Source organism: Podarcis pityusensis (assembly GCF_964106645.2).
Source record: "Podarcis pityusensis genome assembly, chromosome: 5".
Classification (NCBI taxonomy): domain Eukaryota; kingdom Metazoa; phylum Chordata; class Lepidosauria; order Squamata; family Lacertidae; genus Podarcis; species Podarcis pityusensis.
In genome coordinates this window covers 80809152-80833449 of record NC_138032.1, presented here as the reverse complement: position 1 = coordinate 80833449, position 24298 = coordinate 80809152, and the positions used below count along the sequence as shown (strand labels likewise).

Below are 24298 nucleotides of genomic sequence, written 5' to 3'. Positions count from 1 at the left end.
TCCTTGAACCTACAGTCCATTGTAGTGCATTGTCTCTGACCCCCAGCTCCCCAACGTGCTATTTTGCCCTGCAAAGAATTCCAGCTCATCAGAAGATTTCACCTCTATCTTTAATGTTTGTATAAAGTGGAGGATATGAGGACATACATAGCTCTTGGTGGGAGAAGCCTGAGCCACTCCACTTTCTCTCTTTTGTGCCGTTATGAAGCACAGAGGCTTTCTTGAATGCAAGCTGGTGAATTTACCCTTCAGAAATCACGGGGGTTTTGTCCGTTTTCCTTTTGCTGGCATTCCTGTTTTCTCTCTCCTTGCCTCAGTAATGTTCTGTATCTGTGAAATAAAATAGACTCCGTCTGAGAAATTGTGGTTTCTTCAGTATGAGGTCACATTCCCAGGATGTTAGGTGTCAGGACTTGTGTGCACAGATGGGGCCCTCGGAATGCAGTTTGAAGAATTGTGCTGGGTTCTGGGCATGAAGAATTCTTTTGTACTTAGCGAGCTTTTTGCTCATATTCCAGTGACCAGCAGAAGTAACCACAGAATGCTGGGGAAAAGCCAGCTTGAACCATACCGGGGGGGGGGGGGGACACACACATTCCACCAGCTAATGAGGGGACCTTACAAATACAATCTGGCTATTTAACATGTATTCTGCTGGTGACATTACTTTGTGCAAGTGTTCATTCAAGTCCATGTCTCTCAGCATGATTCATGCGAAGGAACGGTGTTTTGGCAATGTGCACTGATCAGTTATTTAGAACTATAGGTGGCCAACATTCATTTAGTGCTAAACATCCCTGCAAATCAGTCACCTGAATTTATCAATGTGTTTGTGACCCTTCTGTGGAACCTTCAACTACAGAAGCATGGAAGGGCAGCATCACCTCCATGTGAACTGGCAACTGTGGGAAACAATGCTGGTCTGATAATGGCAATACAGCTCTTGTGTCTCAGTTAACTGATTGAAGTGTGCTATTTAGCAGTGAACTGGTTTAAGGCAAACATAAAGCATGATAAAGCACAAGTTACACAGGGCTGGGGAACCTTTGGCCTTTGGGCCAGATTTGGCCCGCCAGGCCTTCCAGTTTGGTCCACCAGACCATTTCCCCAAACTCACACTTACCTGTCCTACACCTGATGTCCCATGTGAAGTCAGTTGCCGGGAAGGTAAAGATGTGGTTGGATCAGCTGTATGTGCACCTGAAACCAGAAGATAGCAAGAATGAGTCAATGCTACACATCAATCCTGCTTGGTCAATGTCTACCCCCTGCCCCTGGCTAACTTTATCTAGGTGGGTAGGCCATTATGATGTCAGATGATTGACAACTGGGTGATTCTGGGTGACAGCAGCATAAAATGGTGAGGGACATGGGGTGTGGCAGATCTTCAATGAAAAGCAACACAAAATGCAATAAATAAATTGAGCAGGAGCTTGGAATAGGTATAGGTTAGTATACTAACTAACTAACATGACCTATAAGGAACCCTCCAATGCTGTAACTAATTCTGTGGCAAACTGTTTTTACAGAAACAAGGGAGAACCTTAGAAATAAAATCCAAATTACTGTAAACCCTGTTTGGCATCATCATAGAGAGAATGATAAAACTGTGTGGAAGAGGCACAGATTCAAATAAAAGGCATATAAAGGGAACAGATGGACTTCAAAAACTTTGTGAAAGGTTATCTGACTTAATTAAACCAAACGTCAAGGAAGTTGCAGAAAGTTTCTTTCCATGCTAGTAATAATGGTCTGGTTAAGAAAAGAATGTAAAAAAAATCATCATATGACCAAATGAGGCAAGCAGTTCAGTTATGCAACCATTTTTGCAAACCAGTTCCTTACTGAAGTAATTTCTTAAAATTTATGAAGCAGAATGATTGCTGCTCCAAGAGAAAAAGGTTTCAGTTGCCAAAAATTTCAGGAGGAATCCCATCCTAGTGCGTTTAACACAGCTTGTGACTGCAAAGCTGAAAAGTGGTGAAAAAGTCCCAGCCACTTAGAACACATTCAATCTCATACAGCTCATTAGGAAAATGCACTGTTAATCACTTTGGTTACAGGGTAGTGCACATTACAAAAGAAGAAGAAAGTGAGAGAGTACAAGTTTGCCTAAATTTTGCATGTGATAATAGATACATACATCTATCTCTATGTATAGATGCACATTTATAAATAATGCCTATACCTTAAATAGAAATATAGTGGAACCTTGGTTGTCAAACACTTCAGAAGTCAAACATTTCAGCTTTCAAACGCCGACAACCTGGAAGCAAATGCTTCCGAGGCGCAATTCTCCATTTTCTCAATGGATTCTACAGACCGTCCATTGAGCCTTGGTTGTCAAACGTTTCTGAAGTCGAACGGTCTTCCGGAACGGATTACATTTGACAACTGAGGTTCCACTGTACAGTACATCTCACCATTGTGGGGAATACTGTGGCCAAGTGATCTGTGTGCCTGATCTGTTTGCTGCCCAGGTGCTGACTGTTGAGGGACAACTTCAGGGCGCCCACTCTCCTTTCTTATGGTTATCTTTTAATTAGACACAAGCAGGGCAGCCCTTTGAATAGAGGATTGGAGCCACTGATTTAAGGGGAATAGCCATGTCTCCCTTTCTCTGGATAGTGTTTTGTGACTAGGATTGTTGATCCTAGTTATTTGAGAACTAAAATAAAGCTTTTCCTTTTTTAAAGTTAAATGTGCAATTGCACCGTGCAGTTCAGAGAAGTTGCAATAGAACATTGGGTTGTATCCATCATTAGTCATATTTAGAGTAGACCCACTGAAATTAATGCAAATGAATAACTTGGATCTATTCTGAGTAAAACCTAGTTGTATACAACCCCATAGATTATGCAGTGTGAAACCGAATTCTAGAAAACGATCAGCTTCATCAGATATGTAGATTTAGTTTCACCAGTGCACAACTGATGTGCAGTATGGAGGCTGGAGTAAACTTCAGTGTAAGCCCATTACCCTAATGCTTCCAGTAAATATTCCTTTCTTTTCTTCTCAGATGGTCATTTGGAGTTCTGCTGTGGGAGATAGTCACTCTGGGAGGTAACCCCTATCCAGGTATTGCTCCTGAGAGACTGTTTAACCTCTTAAAAACGGGCTATAGAATGGAGAAGCCAGAAAACTGCAGTGAAGAAATGTAAGTAGCATCAAGCTGCCAGCATTGCTAATCAAAGAGATTCCATTAGTTGATTATACCAATAAAATATTATGATCAGCTGCTCTGATTTAGGTCTTTTCCAGACAGAAGGTCTTGAAGATGTAGCTTGATATGTGTTTAGAAAAACAAAGAGGAGGTGTCACACCTTGCCATCATAATGAATTGTGAAGCAATGAACTCAGACATAAAATTGACATATAAATAGACCAAAGATATGAGCTGGAGCTAGGTGAAAAATCTATTCACTGATGTATTTGGGGGAGGCAGGATAATGTACCCATCAGACAATTCAAAACAGAAGTTGAGCATACCCAAAAACTCTTGCCTCAGATCAACACACCCATAGCAGGATAGGCTGTTCATAGGCAACCGTCGTTTTTCCTTGGGGAAATTACAAGGGTGTAATTCTATGGTTAAGACATGGCTGAGTCGTTCAAATGGTACACCAGCCACATAGGAGCTGCTTGTGGAAAGGGCAGCACCCACACCACTATAGAGCATTTAAAGGACACCAATGACTGCTTTTAGGGCTGCAGTAAATTTGTTTCTTCATTCGCTTACACAGTGGCTTAGTTTTCGGCTCAGACAACTTGCAGGCTGAAAGGCATCTTACAAAGGATTTTTTTTTTTAAGCCACCACCAAAAACATTGGATCCAAAAGCAATTTAACTATAAATGGGTTGCTTGTTACAGTGTCTTATCTTCCTGGCTGTTCGAGACAGCCATCTCTCTGTGCAGACTCCTGCTTCTCCCTCAGTCCTGGGGAAAGGCAGTAGGCAGCTTTGCGTGGATTCTTCACTTTTTTAAAACAAAAAACAATGAAGATTGCACAATGATAAAATTGAATTCTGCGGTCTGTATAAATTAGATGTCCCAATAGCACCCAGCCTCTGCCTGCTTGCCACTTCCTTGTTGATCACTACGTGATCTGAGTAGAAGCAACTTGCTTATACAAGTTGGCCAAGGGTTTTGTGTAGAGGAGGAGGATAAGAAACCATTTTAATTTTTTTTGAGCCAGAGAGTCACATTCCCTTGTGTGGCTAACCTTCTGAGCGCTGGGCAACGTCACAGTAGTGGAAACTCACCTGAAATTCTTCCTCCCACACACATGTCTACACACATACAGTGGTGCCTCGCAAGACGAAATTAATCCGTTCCGCGAGTCTCTTCGTCTTGCGGTTTATTCGTCTTGTGAAGCACGGCTATTAGCGGCTTAGCAGCTATTAACGGCTTAGCGGCTTTAAGAAAAAGGAAACAAACTCGCAAGAACTCGCAAGACTGTTTCGTCTTGCGAAGCAAGCCCATAGGGAAATTCGTCTTGCGGAACGACTCAAAAAACGGAAAACTCTTTCGTCTAGCGAGTTTTTCGTCTTGCGGGGCACCACTGTACAGCAATTAGGTATTGGAGGGTTTTTCAAGCTTAATTGCTTAGCGAGGGTATGATCTTAATGGAGAGCACAGTGAGTAGGGAGTGAAGAGTTAATATTTCTCTCCATTGCTGTAGTCTCCATAAAGATACCGTCCCCCTGCAGGGCAGTTAAACTTTTTCAAAACACTTCCATTGTCACCAGTGGTAACTTTTTTTAAAAAAACCAACCTAACTCCTGGATTGAGGTCAGATAAGGAGGGGAGTCCGCACAGGTTGCATTCAGCCCATGGGGTGGAGGTTTCCCCTCCTTGGTGTAGACACTTTGATTACTCTGGCGCTGTTGCCACTGCTAAATGTTTGGGTCCATTTGTGCATGTGAAGCATCTCAACAAAGTATTTGTATTAATCAATATAACATTCTCTTATGTGTCTTCCTGAAGGTACAATCTGATGCTTCGCTGCTGGAAACAAGAACCAGATAAGAGGCCGACATTTGCTGAGATCAGCAAAGAATTAGAGAAAATGATGGTAAAGAGTAGGGTAAGTGCCTTTCAGGCTTTATCACTGTGCATGAAGGAAAGTTGGAAAGATTTTCCAGTGCAAGGATTTACATACCAGTAATTGGTAAGACATTGTCCATTTTTCACCATTCATCTTTGAAAAGAATGAGATCAAATAAGAGTGCAAATGGGGGATATTTGAAATTGGGAAGCCCTACCTAATGAGAGGAGGTTGATGGTTCAGAGGAAGGGATGCAATTGCATATCACAAAAAGCTTTTTCTGGTGGCTGATTACATTTTTTTATATACACCAACAAACTTTAATGTGCGAAAAGGCACTTATATTCACTTGGTAGTCAACTTTTATGTTCCTTTTGACCCTAGACACCACTCACTTACCTGTTTGCAGCAACATATGATTGCAACAAACAGGTGTTTTGAGAACACATGCTGCATTCACCAGAGACAAGATTACCTGTGCCCCCCTCTTAAATGGCCATTTATGTGCTCATAAGTGACTTGGGTCTGTTTCACAAATTATCATGGAAGGAAAATTCTACAACAGTTTTCTTTGTCTAGTTGTAAAAGATAAATAAATAAATAAATGAGTAGCTGAAGATCAAACTCCTGTAAAGAAGTAATTGGCTTATACCAGCATTCAGGTTTCAAGTCACTTGTTTTTCTAAGTGATGTACCCTCATCTGAACAAAGTGTTGGAAGTTTATGGGCTGCGTGAAGGTACCCTTCCCCCAGTTCCTCTGAAAGCTTTGGTGCCTTTAAAACTGTTTCTTCTGGCAGCTGCTGCTCACAGCCAGCTCCAGTTCTTTACAAGGCCCTGTGATCTCTGCCCCCGCCCCCCAATCAGAAGCTGATGTGGGTGGGCTTTGGCTCACTGGTACTCCTTGACAAACAGAGCTAACTGTGAGCAGCAGCTGCTGGAGAAGAGTTTTTCAAGCCACAGAAGCCCCATTAGAAGCTTGGAATTTGACCAAGGAAGAAGAGGAGCAGATTCCTGCCCAACCTCATTTCCTTCTAGTTGAAGGGGGGAAGTGGAAAACTGCATTTGCATGTGAGAAACCTGTGCTGAATTATACCAACCTCATTGACTGCCCCCTCAGATTAGATATATACTTTTATGAAATATATGTTAGTTATTGCTGATCACTGCCCAAAAGTTTTCCTTTAAGGCTCTAGGCATTTGGGGATGTATCATGCTGCAGCCCTAGCTTCACTTAGCTGAGGGAATTGGGCTGTCATTCATTCATGTAAAACCAAAATACCTGTTTCTCATTAAGTAGAGAACAACAGATCATTTAAGTGTAGATCGATGCAAAATGTCAAAATCCAGAGGTAGGTTAGCGCAGCAGAGAAAAAATAGGTTTTGTTGTTCGTATTTTGTTTTTTTTTTTACTGGAATCCCCAAAGTGGCTCACCAAATTAATCAAAAATACTGTTCTGTGAAAAACATTTTTTAAACAAAAGTCTGGATAAAACACAAACTTTCTTCTTAAAAGGGTAGTATAAGAGGCCAAGCACAGCCAGGCTCGGTTACTTGATTTCTATGAGTCCTTTTAAAGCCATTTCCAAAATGGCAATTTATTCAAAATGGCATTGAAAAACAGGTTTAGGAGGACACACCCCTCTTGCCAGCTTGGAGTAGCTTCATCTAGTCCATATGTGCTTTATCCAAGTATTCGCTAAATGAACCTTCCCCTCCCCAAATCCAAACTCTACAGGACTGGCAAAGTGTAAGTATCTCCCTACTCCTTGACCAGTAAACTAATCAAAACTCTGCACGATGGTAAGATGCTGGGCTTGAGAAAAATCGCTCAGGTAAGCTTGTGCTAAAAGGTACTAGCATTTACATGGAAAAATACATGGCCAGAGGAAAAGGTCCGGCAGGTTGCTGTGTATGATGGACAGAGGTACCCATAAAATAGACCCTGCTGACTTTCCAAACTGGAGTTTCAAGCTTTTTAAGATAAAGAAACTAGAATGTCAGGCTGACCAAACCTTAACTATCAGGACATCTGGTTCATCACGCTCTGCAGCAACAAATAGCTATTTGCATACTTGGTAAGTGTAGTTAATGTGCTCATTAACTGCCTCTCAGAACAGTTTATAGTTATAAATAAACACACACTACTCAAAGATGCAGTTTTCCAGGAAGGGCAATACTATGCCGTGAGTAGGGAGTTGGACCTAACAATGCACAGTCCAGATATTCATAAGGAATAAAGGGATTTTAAGAAATCCAAATGATTCAAAAAGCAAAGCTTCACAATGCAAGGAAGTCCATTCCAGAGTAATCAACTCACAAGTAATGTTTGTGGTTTTTTCAATGAAAGGGAAAAGGTGGACAAGGTGCTTGGATCGGTCAGGAAAACCACTTGTGCTGTGGACCCTTGGCCCTTGCTAGCAGGGAGGGGACAGCTGACTGGGCCAGGGAGATGATTAATGCCTTCTTGCAAGAGGGAGTGGTCCTTGCCCGCTTGAAGGGGGCACTGGTAAAACCACTTCTCACTGGCTGCCAATGCAAAGTGTTGATTTTACCTATAAAGCCTTAAACTGCTCAGGACCTCAATACTTCAAAGGCCACCTCTCCCCACATGAACTGACCCAGACCCTGCAGTTATCACCAGAGGCCCTTCTTTGCATGCCTCCACAAGAGGTCCAGAGGGTGGCAACATGAGAATGGGTCTTTTCTGCAGGGGTTCCCCATTTGTAGAATGCTCTCCCCAGGGATGCTTGCCTTGCTCCTTTGTTACGTATTGTTAGGTGCCAGGAAAAAGCATTCCTCTTCTCCCAGGCCTTTGCCTGATTCAACAAACTATAGCTTTGAAACTGGGGTGGGGGTATTGTTTTTGTTTGTTAGAATGTTATATATTTTGTGATTTTATATTGTATACCGCCCTGTGATCCTCAGATGAAAGGTAGTATACAAATTTTATAAATAAGAGGATGATGATGATGATGATGATAAAGTATTCCTCTCCCCAAATATGGTAGTCAGGTAGACCTTGTCTCATGAAGCCATCCAATGGAGCAGACCAAAAGTCTGATTTCAACAGTGGCTAACTGGATTCCTCCTGGAAGCTTATAAGCGTGTAACGAAGGCAACAATCTTCTTTTGTGGTCCTGTTCTAAATAATTACAGTGGTACCTCAGGTTAAGTACTTAATTCGTTCCAGAGGTCCGTACTTAACCTGAAACTGTTCTTAACCTGAAGCACCACTTTAGCTAATGGGGCCTCCTGCTGCTGCCGTGCCACCTGAGCACGATTTCTGTTCTCATCCTGAAGCAAAGTTCTTAACCTGAGGTAATATTTCTGGGTTAGCGGAGTCTGTAACCTGAAGCGTATGTAACCTGAGGTACCACTGTACTATTAGAACTTTACTCTATCACTACACCACCTCACCTAGCATTTTATGTCCAGCTGTGGCTGTTTCTGAAATTTCACAGAAAAGGGGGGCATTACCCTTTCTAGGGGTCTGGAATCTTCCTGATTCCAGCAGTCCCTTCCCCACGTACCAGATTCATCAAATAAATCCATTGCTTCTGAAATGGTTCCCGATTGCTCAGAGGAGCTTCTGTGCCATGCTGATAATCATACTGGGAACGCTTCTGCTATCCTGGAAGAGGCACAACATTCTCCAAGTCTGCCTGCCAGACTCACTATGTTAACTTGCTGGCAAAGGACATCGCTCATGGGGAGCCGTAATTGAGCATATGTCTAAAGAAGCATGTCTAGTGTTAATCCAAACAAATGTGTTGCCAAGGACACCATTCTTGCAGAAAGCAGGTTGGTGATGATCTCATCCATACTGATCCTTTAGTGTTCAGTTTAAATTGTGAGAAATGTGGATAGAAATGATAGCCAAAGAGCTGCACTCTCAACCAACCCTAATCCCTCCTCTCTCTTTTCTTAAATCTGTTTAGGACTACTTAGACCTTGCAGCTTCCACCCCATCCGACTCCTTGCTATATGATGATGGACTCTCAGAAGAGGAGACACCCCTCGTGGATTGTAATAATGCTCCCCTCCCTCGAACCCTCCCTTCCACATGGATTGAAAACAAACTCTATGGTAGAATTTCACATGCATTTACTAGATTCTAGCAACACACACACCCAAAGTGATTTTCTTCTGCACTGTCCTCACACTCTCTGTAATATCCTTTAGAGCGTTATTTGTCTGAATGAAATCAGTCAAAATTTGCTTGGCAAGTCTTTCTTTTCCTTTCATTTGTCACTGTCAAAACTCTGCATTAGGTTCTTTCTTTAGCCGGTTCTGCAGCTGTGTTTAATTTTTTAATTTTTTTTAAAAGAAAAAGGATGTGAAAACGTGCAACTTTACTAAATATATATTGTATAATAAAAGAAAAAAACTAATTCCTAGATCAGGGAAGTACTCTCAGGGGAAGTTTAAAAAAATGCTAGCAAATATTCAATTAAAACTATACTTTTCGGTATCCATGGAATTGAGAGCACTTCAAGTGCATCATTTAATATGGCATCTCTAATTTTAGGTAACTTTTTTTTTTACTACTTGAAGATTTTTATTCCCCCCTTCCCCTCACATTTCACTGTTAAGAGTCCATTGCATAATAGTTCTTGTTTTTATTCTGATGGATTCCTGAATTTCAACTGTTGCCTGTATATTTTAAGTTCCCAGTCAGCCATGGCTGCTTACTAAGTAGTGGAATTTAGGGTGGGGGCAGAGAAGGGAAGTCTAAAAGAGTCAGCTTACAATGCAGAGAAGTCAGAGTAGAGCAAGTACAGCTGTGTATTTCATTGGAAGCTGAATTGGTGAGGACCACATGAAAGCAACCTCTTCTGTTTTCACATGCTTTTGGTTTCTCATGAAAATGTCAACATCTAAGCCATGTTTTGAATGTTGTCGCAAGTGTCTTAAAAGGAATGTGCTTTAATATTGTGGTGGTGAGATGGACAGTAAAGATGGTTCTTGCCAAAACTCCTACATTTTTTTGTCTTGTAATTAAATGCTCTACATGCCATTTAATGCTTTCAAATTGCTATAATTCAAGCCATGTGGCTTTCCCCCTTTGCCCATTCTTTTATTTGTCAGCATTGAGGTACTGATTTGGAGCCTAATACTGAAGCCTCCGTTCTTCAATTCATAGTTAGACTCTTAAATTAATGGGCATGTTTTTAAGATGGCTTATGTACCAGGCTAATCTTTCCGAAGTCAATGAGTTATTTGAATGCCCCTTGAATAGTCTAGAGTAGACCATAGTTGTTATATTCAGGTTCCAAAAGAAATACTTGGAGATTTATTTGTGTCTTAGACTTCAAGGCATCCTTGCAAGGAGTAGTCCTGCCCCAGCCCCCAAACTAAACAGAAACAATTAGGTGATCCAGGAAGAAGAGTGAGAATCAAATCTGACATTCACTGGCCCCTTGGAAGCTGTTCCAGGGCCCATTAAAAATATATATGCTTATGTACATACATCCTATTGACTTCAATGGGATGAATGTTTTTAGGAGTGAAACATGCATGCTAAGTATTTAAATTTGTCAGAATGGAAGACTATGTAGGCTTACTACTGCTTTGAGCACTTTATTTACCACAGGAATACTCCATTGCAATAACCAATCTGCTGTATTCCCATGAAAATACAACATTGTGAGATCCAAAGACCTATCAGGAGCTTGTACTGGGGATATATATCAGGAGAGCACTTTATTTTTCATTGTTTTGGCCTTCACTGCAACCTGTGCTTCAGTGCCTTTCAAACACAGTTATCTGTTTGGTTTTTGTGTGTTTTCTTTTTTCTTTTCTTCTTTTTGTGGTGGTGGGGATATTTTGTAATTTGGCTTGCAATTGTTTAAGGGAGTTTTGCCAAGGGCCTTACTGTCTGCACATGAAGTTTTGGTTCTTCAGTGCAGAAAAAATTATCTGTTTTCATTTTTAGGCATGTCATACCCGAACTGGCCTGAGGAGAGCCCCGTTCCACTCACAAGATGCGATGGCCCTAAGTCTGTGTTTTCAAGATATGCAAATGATAGTGTATATGCTAACTGGATGGTTTCACCCTCAGCGGCAAAATTTATGGACAAGTTTGATAGTTAACAGTTTCTTGGTAAAAAAAAAAAAAAAAAGGTAATGGACTCAGGAGGGGAGCAAATGTCCAAAGAACAGCCTTCCCTTTGGCTCATTCTTTGCATAGTTACAACTGGTTGAAGCTACAGGAACATCTAGAATGGGAAATGTTCCTCTTACTTTTGGGTAGTACCTAAAGTGTCTTCTCTCTCGTGTGATGAATACTATAATTGACTCCCTGCCCCCTTTTAAAGTTGTATCAAACTGGGTCACATGATAGTTTCAATTCCTCCGTTGGTTTTTGCCATTCTCCAAGCAGTCCATTTTGGTAGCTGTGTTTTTACGCAGTAGGACCTTCCTACTTAACAATGTTCAGGGCAAAGACCCAGTTCTGGAATGGATATGAAGAGGGTGGGGGCAGGGGAGGACCACTGTTGTTTCACTATATAAACTGCTATCTCTATGGTCATTGCTAAGAAAAAGCAAACTGATCCAAGCATGAAGCACAAATTATATGATGGGAACAATTTTCTCTTTAAAAAAAATTCCTGAGTTTGCTGTAGCGTTACGTGTTACCATGTTGTTGGCAGTAACAAATCCTGAGTTAATGGGGTTTTGGGACCAAGACATTGAACGATTCTAGTCAGTGCTGAGATTCAACTTTTCAAGTCTTGGAACCCTATAGAAATATATTGTTCCATCTTAATGGGAAAAGAGGTTTTTGTTGAAAAATCAGGGTTAAACTATTCTTAACTTTAGCACAATGGAAAGTTTTTGATATCAGATATACTTTAATAGACTTGACCTACAGAGTGCCCACCTGACACAACTTTTTTCTTTACATCCATTTTACTGATGTCTCAAAATCTGCTCAGGATGTTTTGAAATGAGGTGAAGCCAGGGAACCTGGTTAGCAGTCATGCCCAGAGGGTTTTTGTCCTTTCGGCTCAAAACTCTCTTAATTTCTGCAACCCAATTGCACAACCATATGGGACAATGCAGACACAGCACTGGTTCCCTGTTAAGAATGGTTGATACACTGGGAGTCAGGCTTAGAATTGTGTGCAGCCTCCCTCCCCCTTAATTGCATTTACATGGTTTGGATCACCAATGTTCACCATGGTTAATGTTAAACAGGGTTCCCCATATCCCAGGATTCAAATCCCTCTTCAAACTTCTTTCAGACCATGGTAAAAATGTGAATCCTGGTTAGCCAGAGTTAACGTTGGTGGTGACAAACTGGTTGTGGTGAAGGAGAAACAGCCTGCAAAAGAAAGCACACCTTCCCAAGGCCAGTTCCTTGTTTTTAACAACAGGTAACAGGGACCTCCTCTTGCATTAACCCCTGGAGAACTTTTTATTTACACACTTATTTTCTTGTGAATCATGTGCAGACAAAACTTTTTATTCAATGTAGTCTTTACTCTTTTTTTCTTTTTTCTTTTTTCTGTCCATATGGCTAATATGTCTAAGGGTTTGGGTTTTTGTTTTTTTGAGAGTAAAGCTAATAATTGACGTGATGTTTTAACTTTAGTGTGGTGTTCTGGAAGATAATCTGACTCCTGCAGAGGTTAGATAAAATGATTGATACACACAGCATTATGTTACTGTATTTTGTTATGAAGTTACAATGTTAAGGAAGGGGAATGCTGGAATGTTAACTCAATGTGTTTATCCTTTTTGGATACTCTTGCATAATCAAAAAATTATACCAAAGTATTGCTTCTGTCTCTTGGGTTTCAGCTATGTAGTTCTGTGTGTCTCTTTTACATGTCCCATATTCCAGAAATCAATGAGTCAGATTGCCAAAAACTGTAACCACTCTTTTAATGCAAGAGGTCTGAACACCTCAACAGGATAACATTGTTTCAAAGTAAGCCTGTTCTCAGACAAAGGGACAGGCTAAAGTTATTGTTCTGTAAGCTAACTACTACGCTAGACACTGTGTTTACAATAAAAGATAACTGCCTACAGAGATGTGAAACAGCCCTGATTATACTGTAACAAGCAATCATCTCAAATAATAAAAATGTAAATGTCATAGGCTTGCTACTTCATTATTGTTGAGAGGAATTATTTGTAAGGACTCAAACCCACAGTGGGTACTGCTGGTGTGTGTCAACACCTAACCCAAGTCGAAGGACGGACGGACAGACAGCAAACCAATATATGAGCTTTATAAAAACCTTTTGGATCTAAGCTTGACAACACTTCTGACCAACAAAGAGAGCACTTCCTCCTGCTAAATACAGATCACCTTTGCTTTCCTCCTACTCTGCTTTTGCTGTATCCTGTTCTTGAATACCAAAGAGCTGGATCTGAACTGTACCATCTGTATCTGCCTTTCGTACTAGAATTAAGGAGAAATCATATACATGGGTGGTGCTGTGGTCTAAACCACTGAGCCTCTTGGGCTTGCTGATCGGAAGGTCGGCGGTTCAAATCCCTGCAACAGGGTGCGCTCCTGCTGCTCGGTCCCAGCTCCTGCCAACCTAGCAGTTCGAAAGCACGTCAAAGTGCAAGTAGATAAATAGGTACCGCTCCGGTGGGAAGGTAAACGGCATTTCCGTGCACTGCTCTGGTTTTGCCAGAAGAGGCTGTCATGCTGGCCACATGACCCGGAAAAACTGTCTGCGGACAAACATTGGCTCCCTCGGCCAGTAAAGCGAGATGAGCACCGCAACCCCAGAGTCGTTCGTGACTGGACTTAACTGTCAGGGGTCCTTTACCTTTTCCTTTTAATGCTCACCTTTTTTTGGCCAAATTACGTTGTGAAAATTAAGGTGCACATTAGATTTGAGTAAATACAGTATATTCCCTGGGAATAGTCACAACTATCTGATTTCCCGTGAGTTGAGTATTCCCAGGCATAGCAGCTTCCGAACGGAATACTTGATCCTCATTTTGCAACAATTACAGCATGTGGATAATACCCCGTTTTTCTATTCCAGTATTTTATGGTATGAATGGCTGTCCTATACTCTTGAAGTAAGCAAAGCACTGAATCTGATACATCTTATAGTCAGTAGTTAATCTTTTAGAGGACAGAAGATATTCCATATCATTTGCTATTCATTTTTTGGTCCTTATGCAGCCACTAACCACTCCATTTTGCTGCCCAAGACAAAGATGCACCCCCCTCCACTCCATGTACAGAAGCAAATTAGCATGGCAATTAAATCTTTCTTCATTACTGGTGATGGGACACCATCCTCCCCCATTGAAGGAGATGGGTATGTTTAGCCTGGAAAAGAGGAATGGGAGGAGATCTGATAGCCATCTTCAAATAACTAAAGGGCTGTCACATGGAAGATTGGAGCAAGCTTGTTTTCTCCTCCTCTGGAGGGTAGGACTCAAACAAATGGCTTCAAGTTACAAGAAAGGAGATTCTGGCTAAACATCAGGAAGAACTTTGTGACAGAGCTGTTCAACAGTGGAATGGTCTCCCTCAGGAGGTTGGATTGTCTTTCCTTGGAGGTTTTTAAGCAGAGGTTGGATGGTTGTCTGTCATGGATGATTTTGCTGAGATTCCTGCATAGAAGAGTGTTGGACAAGATGACCCTTGAGCTTTCTTCCAACTCTACAATTCTGTGAATTCTTTGCAGAAGAACCAACAAAGACAAACTCCATGAGGGTAGGTATATATTCCACATTACAAGCAGAGCTACCCTTGCTACCTCCATACAGTTCAAATGAATCAGAGCAACTGGAGTCATGTAGAAGAAGAAATAATGTGCAGCTACTTTGGCTTGCTTCAGCAATGGCCAAAAGTAGCAAACAGCATTTATAAGCAAAATACTACAGAAAATGCTCTTTTCTCAGACACCCCACCCCAAATAACCAAGGTCCTTTGCACTCCCATCTGAAGCAAATTTCAGCTCTGTTGGGGGAGTACCTTGACCAAGGATTGTATACAATGATGAGCTCATAATCTAATTGTGGGTGTTGTTGCAGATTCGCAAAGTTTGTATATGTGCTTCGCTAAAGCATGACTTGGTGACCTCATTTTGTCACAAATGCAACAGTTCTTTCAAGCGTACAAATCACTGTTGTGGAACCTTGCATTTCCTAGCACAACAGCTGAAGTAATGCTTAAAGACTGATGGTGTTATTTTAGTTACTTCCGCCTGACACTCAAAAATATGTTTATAATAATGGCACTCTTTCTGCACGTTCATTTTAAAATCAGGCACTCCACATATTCTATTTCATAGCCATGCATATTAGTTGTTTTTGTTAATATCTAGGGCCGAAAATAGATTTAACTGTAGGAATGGAAGAAGAGGACATAGATGTGGATTCAGAACAGGGAATGTATTAACCATTCACAGTAAAGCAGCTAAGGATTCTTTCTGAGCTGAGAATATTTCTGCAGACTCCTCTTAAACCTTTTCAAATGAGCCAGTTAAATTAAAAGATGGCATACTGCATTCATGGGCTGTAATCCAGAAATTAGGATGGTCAGTTCTGGAAACCAGAGCTATGCACATACGCTGTTCTGTATTTGACAATAGGAAAGCATAATTCACATTTATGATACTCTGTCATGGCTGTCACCTGGCCAGGTGACATGTGGGAAGGACCAAAGTATATATGAACCTTAAAAAAATCTAGAGAAAGCAATAGAAGACCATTGTGGGATTGGCTGAAACGCCAGGAAGGCAGAAAGGGTGTGGTCCCAGAAAAACAGCCATGCCGTGGAGGTAAAAGGGGGAAGCAGCAGAAAAAACGAGACTGTAGGCTAAAGAAATAGGCCGATGCTTTCAGTAGTTAGGCATGTGGAAGAAAAGCACTTAAACTGGGGTAAGTCATCAATTACCTACATCAGTGCTGCCCAAACTTCACAAATATGATCCCTTTTTAACACCAAAAAAATCCACGGACTTGCCCTATGCTAATTTTTGTAATTTTATACTCTGTTTACTATCATTATTTATTGAATTTATATACTGCCCTATACCCAGAGGTTTCAGGGTGGTTCACAGAACAAAATCAAAATATAAAACCACAACAAATATAATCAAAATAAAAATAAACCAATAACTGCCCCCCCAAACCCCCCACATTTTAAAAGGGCATAGGATGTCAGTCAAATCAACCACCTAAGGCGCCAGGTGAACTTCCCTGGGGAGAGCATTCCACAGATGAGCCACTGCAGAGAAGTCCCGTTCTCGTGTTGCCGCCCTCCAGACCTCTAGAGGAGTAGGCACACGAAGAAGCCCCTCAGAAGTTGATCTCAGGTAGGTTCATAGGGAAAGAGCGATCCTTGAAACATTGCGGTCCTGAGCCGTTTAAAGCTTTATAGGTAAAAATCAGCACTTTGAATTGGGCCCGGAAACTAATTGGTAGCCAGTGCAGTTGGACCAGGATCGGTGTAATATGCTCAAACCGTCTTGCTCCGGTGAGCAACCTGGCCGCTGAATTCTGTACTAGCTGAAGTTTCTGAACAGTCTTCAGAGGCAGCCCTACATATAGCACATTGTAGTCATCTAACCTTGAGGTTAGCAGAGCATAGACAACAGTAGTTAGGCTATCCCGAACTACTAGGTGCATAGCTTGGGCCACAAGCTGAAGCTGATGGAAGGAACTCTGGGCCACTTGAGGCCACCTGAGCCTCAAGTGACACCAAAGGATCCAGGAGTACCCCCAAGCTATGAACCTGCTGCTTCAGAGGAGGTTCCCATCAAGAGCAGGCAACCTCCCACCCATCCACACTAACAGTGTCTCAAGTCCTATCTGGATTGAGATTCAGTTTGTTGGGTCTCATCCAGTCCATTACCGAGGCAAGACACTGGTCCAGCACTTCCACTGCCTCACCTGAAGATGTAAAGGAGAAATAGAGCTGAATATCATCAGCATACTACTGACAACATACTCTGAACCTCTAGATAACCACACCCCCAGTGGTTTCATGTAGATGTTAAAAAATGTGGGGGTTAGGATTGATCCCTGTGGAACCCCACATTGAAGGTTCCACGGGGCTGAAAAGCATTCCCCAAGCAATACCCTTTGGGAACGACCATCCAAGTAGGACTGGAACCACCGCAAAGCGGTGCCACCCATGCTTAGTTCAGACAGTCGCTCCAGAAGGATACCATGGTCGATGGTATCAAAAGTCACTGAGAGGTTGAGAAGAATTAGCAGGAACATGTTTCCCTTGTGTGTGTCTCTCGACAGAGGTCATCATACAGAGCAATCAAAGCAGTTTCTGTGCCCAAACCGAGCCTAAACTGCAACTGAAATGGGCCAAGATAGTATTGTTTTCCTCTTTTAAAACCAACCAACAAAAAGAGAGTTTGGGCATTGAAGCTTCAGCCCTGAGAGTTTATTTGGGAGTGAGTTCTATTAAACTGGGCAATTGGGACAGATTAGGGATTCTGCTGGTTTACCGCCCATCTCGCTGTCAAGCAGTCTCCCTGCCTGAGCTGAAAGAGCTGGTCTCAGAGGCGGTGTTGAGGACTCCCAGACTGCTGGTTCTGGGAGACTTCAACTTCCATGCTGAGGCAGCTGGAAGTGGGGTGGCAGAAACAGGTCCTCCTTTCCTTCCACTCTGCAGTTTTAATCTGAAATCTTAAGAACAGTACTAGAGCACCGGAATGCAGAAACAACTCCCATCATTCTTAGCTAACAGGACCAGTGGTCAGGGATGATGGGAACTGTAGTCCAAAAACAGCTGGAGACACCCAAGTTTGTGAAACTCTGGTCTAGACTCTACAGCTTGAAAGGAAAACAAAATCCTAAACTCTGACTGTGTACGGGCATGTGTAAGAGAAAGATCGCTGAGATGGTGTACCTAACCATCAGCAATATAACTATAAATAAAAAAACAGGCAAGTTCCCCCCCCCCCCCCCACATGTGAGACTAGTCTCTTCAAAAGAGGATGAGGAAGTAAATTGAGCCCTTTGATGTAGCACTACCGAATACAAGGCAGGGAGACACCTCCCATTCCATAGAAATATTCCCAGAACATCGTGGAATTGAAATCCAATGATAAGATGAAAGCAGAATAATCAAAGGAGCATAAGAACACAAAATAGTGAAAGTATGGCAAATAAAGAGGTGAATGTGTCAGACAAGCCTCCCTAGTGAGAGAGTGGTGCAAACAGGGCTGCACCGCTGACAAATGACTTCTTTCCAAGGTACTACCAGCCTGAAAATGTTTTATTCATAATAATGGCTCCTTTAAGGGAAGTAGCACTACTGTATTATGTAATGGAAAAGCTAAAAACATCTTCCGTCAGTTGGATGGCACAACTGAACAGGCCTTCTTTCCAGTGACACTTGCCTCATCTTAGGTGGCAGTGGCACATATAGGAGTGCACTAAAAGCGATATGCATGCACAGGTAGGTTGATGTGGAGGAGGAAATCCCCCAGGTATCTTCATCCCAATTTAGACAGCATTAAGCATACACAGTGCAGCAGAATAGCTTTCTAGAGGAAGCATGTTGCAACAGATGACTTACAAACTAGCCCCGTCTGTCTGAGTGCTTATCTGCTCCCTTGTACTCAGCTTTCATATTTGTATATAAAACTTCACAACTGTCCACTACACCTTCATCACAAGGAAGCAGAGCTTGTAAAAAAGTGTCCATGGACATCCAGCTATTCAGGGAAATGGGGAGTGCAAAACAATGCCAAGCCTCATACTACAGGGAAAGGGTGGAGGGAACTAGCACCTCCACCTGGCTTATTTGATATGTGCAGGTGGTGGTGGTGGTGGGGCGCTTCTGATCCTGAAGGATGCAAGCCTTGTGCAGCCTATTTCATTATAATTCTACACGACTTACTAGTCTTCAACAATATTTGTATTTTTAAAAAAATTAAACATGCAGCATCAAATTCCAGATGGGGATTTATGACATAGCAACTCAGGAATTGTAAAGTGTATTGAAACAGATTTCATGAACATCTTCAAAATTATTACTTGCACATTTTGGCTTTGCTGATCATGACTAATTTACAACAATAAAAGCAGCATCACATGGGGATCATTGCTGGAGTTATTCTACCATTAAGGTCTGAACCATGGAATTTTGTAAAAGGCCCCTCTGGCAAATCAGGCTAATGACTTTCTGACAGCTCCCAAAAAGCTGAGCACAATCTATGCTGCCTCGGAAACACTTCTTTACTAAAAGCACTGCTTTTTTAGAGTTGAATCTTCTTCTCCTTCAGTTATTTTTCAGTTTACTACCAGGTATCTGTTCCTACCTCCACTTTGTATTTACAGTGGTACCTTGGGTTACAGACACTTCAGGTTACAGATGCTTCAGGTTACAGACTCCGTTAACCCAGAAATAGTACCTTGGGTTAAGAACTTTGCTTCAGGATGAGAACAGAAATCATGCAGCAGCGGCGCAGCGGCAGCAGCAGGAGGCCCCATTAGCTAAAGTGGTACCTCAGGTTAAAAACAGTTTCAGGTTATGAACGGACCTCTAGAATGAATTAAGTTCTTAACCTGAGGTACCACTGTACTGTTCTCCCATTTGTTATCTTTTAGGATGAAAAAAGCCTTTATTTTAGTAGTGTATCATCATCTCCTTTCTACTCTATCATAAAAACAAAAATGCCAACAGACTGAACTAGTGCACCTCTATTCTGAACACATACCTTTTTCATAGTTCCACTAACAATTCAAAGAGATGGAATCATTTCCATTTTTTAATTAATAAAACAGCTGATCTTAATTGGTAGGGCTCAATACTGGAAGCTGTTACATTTGTAAATAGGAGATCGAGGTGGGGTTCAATGAAGACAACATGGGTGTAAATCACAAAATGTGGCATTGTTCTTACATGGGAAACTTTGCATTTCCTTGGTGTAACAGCATGAGGCAGATCCCACTATCACAGAAACATTTAGCAGCAGCTGCTGTAGCATGATTAGAAATGTGCTTCATGGTATGTAAGTGGATATAAAGACAAGTGTTATATTGCCATCCTTTGATACTACAGACCACTTCTGTGAGGAAGAGAGGGTCTGTAGAGATCTGTGATAACAAGCGTCTCCAGAAACACTGCATTATCCTTCAGCCCTGTCTGGGGGTGAATAATCGCTACCATTCTACATTACAAAATGAAATAATATCACTGGTACCAAACTGCATGGGAAACAGTCCTACTAGAAAAGCTAACCAACAGATTGAAACAAACACAGGGACAAACAAGGATGCCCTCACCCTAGTATGGCTCCCCTTTATTACATATACAGCCCTACAAGACAACAACATAACCCCCACCCCAAGAGCATACAAATTGATATAGCTAATCTGACCCAACAAACATACACACTGGGCCCTTCACACACCAAAAAAAACCTCACTGCAATCAACTAAATGCAACTAATCATGCTCTGGGCGCTCCAACCTCTCCTATTGCCAACAAAAGCAAACAAACAGATAGAGAACCTATCCTCACAATGCTGATACAAAAAACTATGAAAATCTTTTAATAAAAGCAATAAAAATACAATGAATTAACAATAAGCAAACTTTAAAAAGGTACCATCTTGGGGAAAGATGTCTCACTCTGCCCCTAAGGCCAGGGTCCTAAACTCCCAAAGCAAAAAAATCTGGTGTACCTCCACTAATTCACTAACTGCCAAGCCCCCCCCCCGCCCCGCCCTGCCCCAAAGTGCCTGACAGAGAAAATACACAGACGGTGGTCACCCAGCAGCCCTGCAGTGCATAGTTTCAAGCCATGGCTCTGCTTAGCTTACAGGTGAGGGATGGGATAGAGAGCAGACACTTAAGAGCTCTGCTTCATCATTTAGGAGTTAAATGAGGTTCCATTCCAACCACTGACAAAACAATACCCGGGTTGTTGGTTTTTCTGGGGGCTCTCCCAGTTCCCTGCAATGCCCAGACTTACCCTCTACTTGCTGCCTGCTCTCCATTGTCAGCTGATGTTGGGTCCTGCAAGGATTGTTATGTGAGCTTTCATCCTGGTCAGACTACTAGGTTTTGGCTGGAAATAACAGCTGATTTTCATAACCATCCTATAAGCTTCAGCTGTGCTAGCACAAATCTACATAATTCACTGTGATGCACCACAGCTGCCCTAAGGAGCTTGGTTCTTTCTTTACTTGGGGCCTCCAACACTATTACTTTAAACAGGATCAAAAGGGGAAATGGGAGTCTTCCACAGTGCCAAAGTCTCAGCACTGCTGCCACCAATTGCCATCCATGCATCCATCCATCCATCCATCCATCCATAAATAAATAAATAAATAAATGTCCAGTAGCACATGAAAGCTTATACCCAGAACAAACTTAGTTGGTCTCTAAGGTGCTACTAGGGACGCGGGTGGCGCTGTGGGTAAAACCTCAGTGCCTAGGACTTGCCGATTGTATGGTCGGCGGTTCGAATCCCCGCAGCGGGGTGAGCTCCCGTCGTTCGGTCCCAGCTCCTGCCCACCTAGCAGTTCATAAGCACTCTTAAGTGCAAGTAGATAAACAGGGACCGCTTTATAGCGGGAAGGTAAACAGCGCTTCCGTGTGCTGCGCTGGTGCTGGCTCGCCAGCTGCAGCTTCGTCACGCTGGCCACGTGACCCGGAAGTGTCTTCGGACGGCGCCGGCTCATGGCCTCTAGAGCGAGATGAGCACGCAACCCTAGAGTCGGACACGACTGGCCCGTACGGGCAGGGGTACCTTTACCTTTAAGGTGCTACTGGACAATTATTTATTTTATTTATTTTGGCTGCGTCAGACCAACATGGCTACCTACCTGAATCTAGAACCAATTGCCTAGTTATTCACTTTATCTCAAGGCCAGTAGGATCCTGAATTCAGGAGTAACTTATACGAGAAGGAATCTAGTCGTCTGCTGTAGCAGTTCTTCCAAACTTCTATATACATACACACCACTTCAGCACTTACTAGTAACTTTCACCTTTAACAGTCAAGAAGCTTGTGGGTACTACGAGCGTTGCAAGTTATACAAGGCAGGATGTATATTTAGCAATTTAACTAAGAAGAAATTATAGGCTGTCACAAGGAAAGAATAATAAACTGTATAACACTAAAATTAAGCAACGTGTGTCAGAAGTCTTACTCTAGACTGGTGTTACATCAAGAGTGGTTTCTCAAAGCCGTTGGAGTAGTTTTCTCAGTCTCAAATGAACTTTACCTCCAGCAGCCCTAAAGACGTTGCAAAGGAGGCTGAATATGGAGGAATCAGCCACAGTCCTCTTAAATTCCCTTTTATAGGAAGCCTGCCTAGTAACCTGAGAACGACATCATAAACGCTTAACTGTAAGCTAATGGCAGTTGTTCACTAAAGTTCACTAAAGTCCAGTTAGAACAAATATGGCAACTTTTGTCTAAGACAAAAGAAACTTCTGGGTACTATGCGGAAAACAAATGGTCTTGTTCTGAAGACGTAATTAAGAATATTTCCACTGGAGTCTAGACAATGCAATTAGCCGTTCACTATCTTCCCTCAGTCAGTTCCTGTGACAGGAGACAGTCCTCCTGATATCAGATCCTAAACCATTTAAACCAAGAACCAGCACCATGAATTAGACCCCCAAATAAAATGGAACCCAGTGCAGCTAATAAAGTACATATAGGTATAAGAAGGTCAAATGACCATGTTCCCGTCACAGGTCTTTCTACCACGTTTTGTGCCATCAACGAAAGTTTGTGAACACCTTTGTTTTATTGATGTTGGTCTATATAAGCCATCTTTCAAGGATTAGCCCTCCCATAGTGGCTCACAATGTATTTTTTAAAATGATAGCATCTTATAACATAATTACAAAGCCTAAAACCACATTGTAACAGGCAGCCCCATGTAAAATGTATCATAGTACTCTAGGCCATGTGCCTAGCCAGGATTTATGTTGGGAGGGCAGGAGCTTTGTGGGGGGCAGGACCGAGCTATCTGCAACTCAATTGATCAGTTAGTTAAGTATCTTTATTTACTTGATGGGGGGGGGGGCATCTGCCTCACCTGCACCCCCCTGGCTTACGCCCATGGCATGAGCCTATGTCAGGCATAGGCAAACTTGGCCCTCCAGATGTTTTGGGACTACAATTCCCATCATTCCCGACCACTGGTCCTGTTAGATAGGGATCATAGGAGTTGTAGGCCAAAAACACCTGGAGGGTCAAGTTTGCCTATGCCTGGCCTATGTAACAATAGCAAGATCAGCTTCCTCCAAGCAAGACCACATATTGGCCTAGATATCACCTGCTTATCCAGGCAGAAGACAGGATCCATAAATATCCCCAGGCTACATACCTGCTTCTTTAGGGAGAGTAAAGCCCCACCCAAAAACAGGCGAAAGACAGCTTCCTAGGTCATACCTGGCTCCTGTCATCCATTATTCCATTTTGTCTGCCATAAGCTCCAGTTTGTTAGCCCATATCCAATCCTTTCATTGCTTTCAGATGCTGATTCAGAATTCCCACAGCTTCCCTGCAATCAGGTCAAAAGGAGATTCAGAGCTGGGCATTCTTAGCCAGTGGTTTTGTGCAGATACCGAATTAGACAAACCCCTGCAGAACGCCCAAAGCCAGTGGTCACAGGATTGGAAATGTATTGGAGAAAGACAAAGCAGAGAGGAAAAATGGGTAGTTTACTCCGCAACTAAAGAAGTTGCTTATTTGAAGAGATGGTATAGCATGGATGGTGGCCAAGTTAGAGGTGACATCCACATGGCTTCCCTCCAATATTCCTGGGAATCACAGGAGCCAACTCTTAACGGCCAAGGTCCATTTGGCCCCTGCAATAAAATATTTGAGGAAACTGGGCCCACCCAAAGTTGATTGACATTGCCATTCAAATAGTGTGTGTGTGCTGCATCACATGATTGATCATGTGGGTGGGGCTTACATGCCCCACCCCCAATATTTTGTTCAAGTTGGCACGCCTGTTGGGAACTGTAGTTTATTAAGGGTGCTTGGTAGTTCTGTGAGGGTGTAAGCAACACTTCCCAGGATGCTTTGGGGCAAGCCACATGTTGCGAACGCTACCAGAGTACGTATGAGCTGCGGTTCAGTTGCTCCCTTAATTACAAATCCTATCTCAGCCATTTAACTTACCAGATGGCCTCTGACAAGCCACCGTATTTTCTGAGCGTCAGTCACGCATCTCCAATATGGGCGTAACAATGCTGGCCTGCCTTGCAAGGCCCGTTGCGTGGATAAACGGCCGTTATGTGGAACGCTTCCAACACTCGGCGA

General features: G+C 42.4%; 1 protein-coding gene and 1 long non-coding RNA gene across 7 annotated transcripts in view; one reads left to right on the top strand and one right to left on the bottom strand.

The window, feature by feature from the left end:
* The window catches only part of RET (ret proto-oncogene), a 115793-nt gene extending 102640 nt beyond the window's left edge, over window positions 1-13153 (top strand). For all 6 annotated transcript variants that reach the window (XM_081004869.1, XM_081004868.1, XM_081004870.1 and 3 more), the window contains 4 exons: window positions 3020-3157; window positions 4988-5087; window positions 8988-9135; window positions 10985-13153. In XM_081004869.1, the coding sequence (XP_080860995.1) occupies window positions 3020-3157; window positions 4988-5087; window positions 8988-9135; window positions 10985-11142 (544 nt within the window). In that variant the 3' untranslated portion in view covers window positions 11143-13153. The remainder of the gene's footprint in view (window positions 1-3019; window positions 3158-4987; window positions 5088-8987; window positions 9136-10984) is intronic.
* LOC308476931 lies at window positions 92-24298 on the bottom strand. The gene is made up of 4 exons (XR_013986222.1): window positions 24158-24298; window positions 23420-23531; window positions 1124-1200; window positions 92-330 (listed from the first exon to the last, which is right to left on the bottom strand). It is a non-coding gene; the product is annotated as an uncharacterized lncRNA (long non-coding RNA).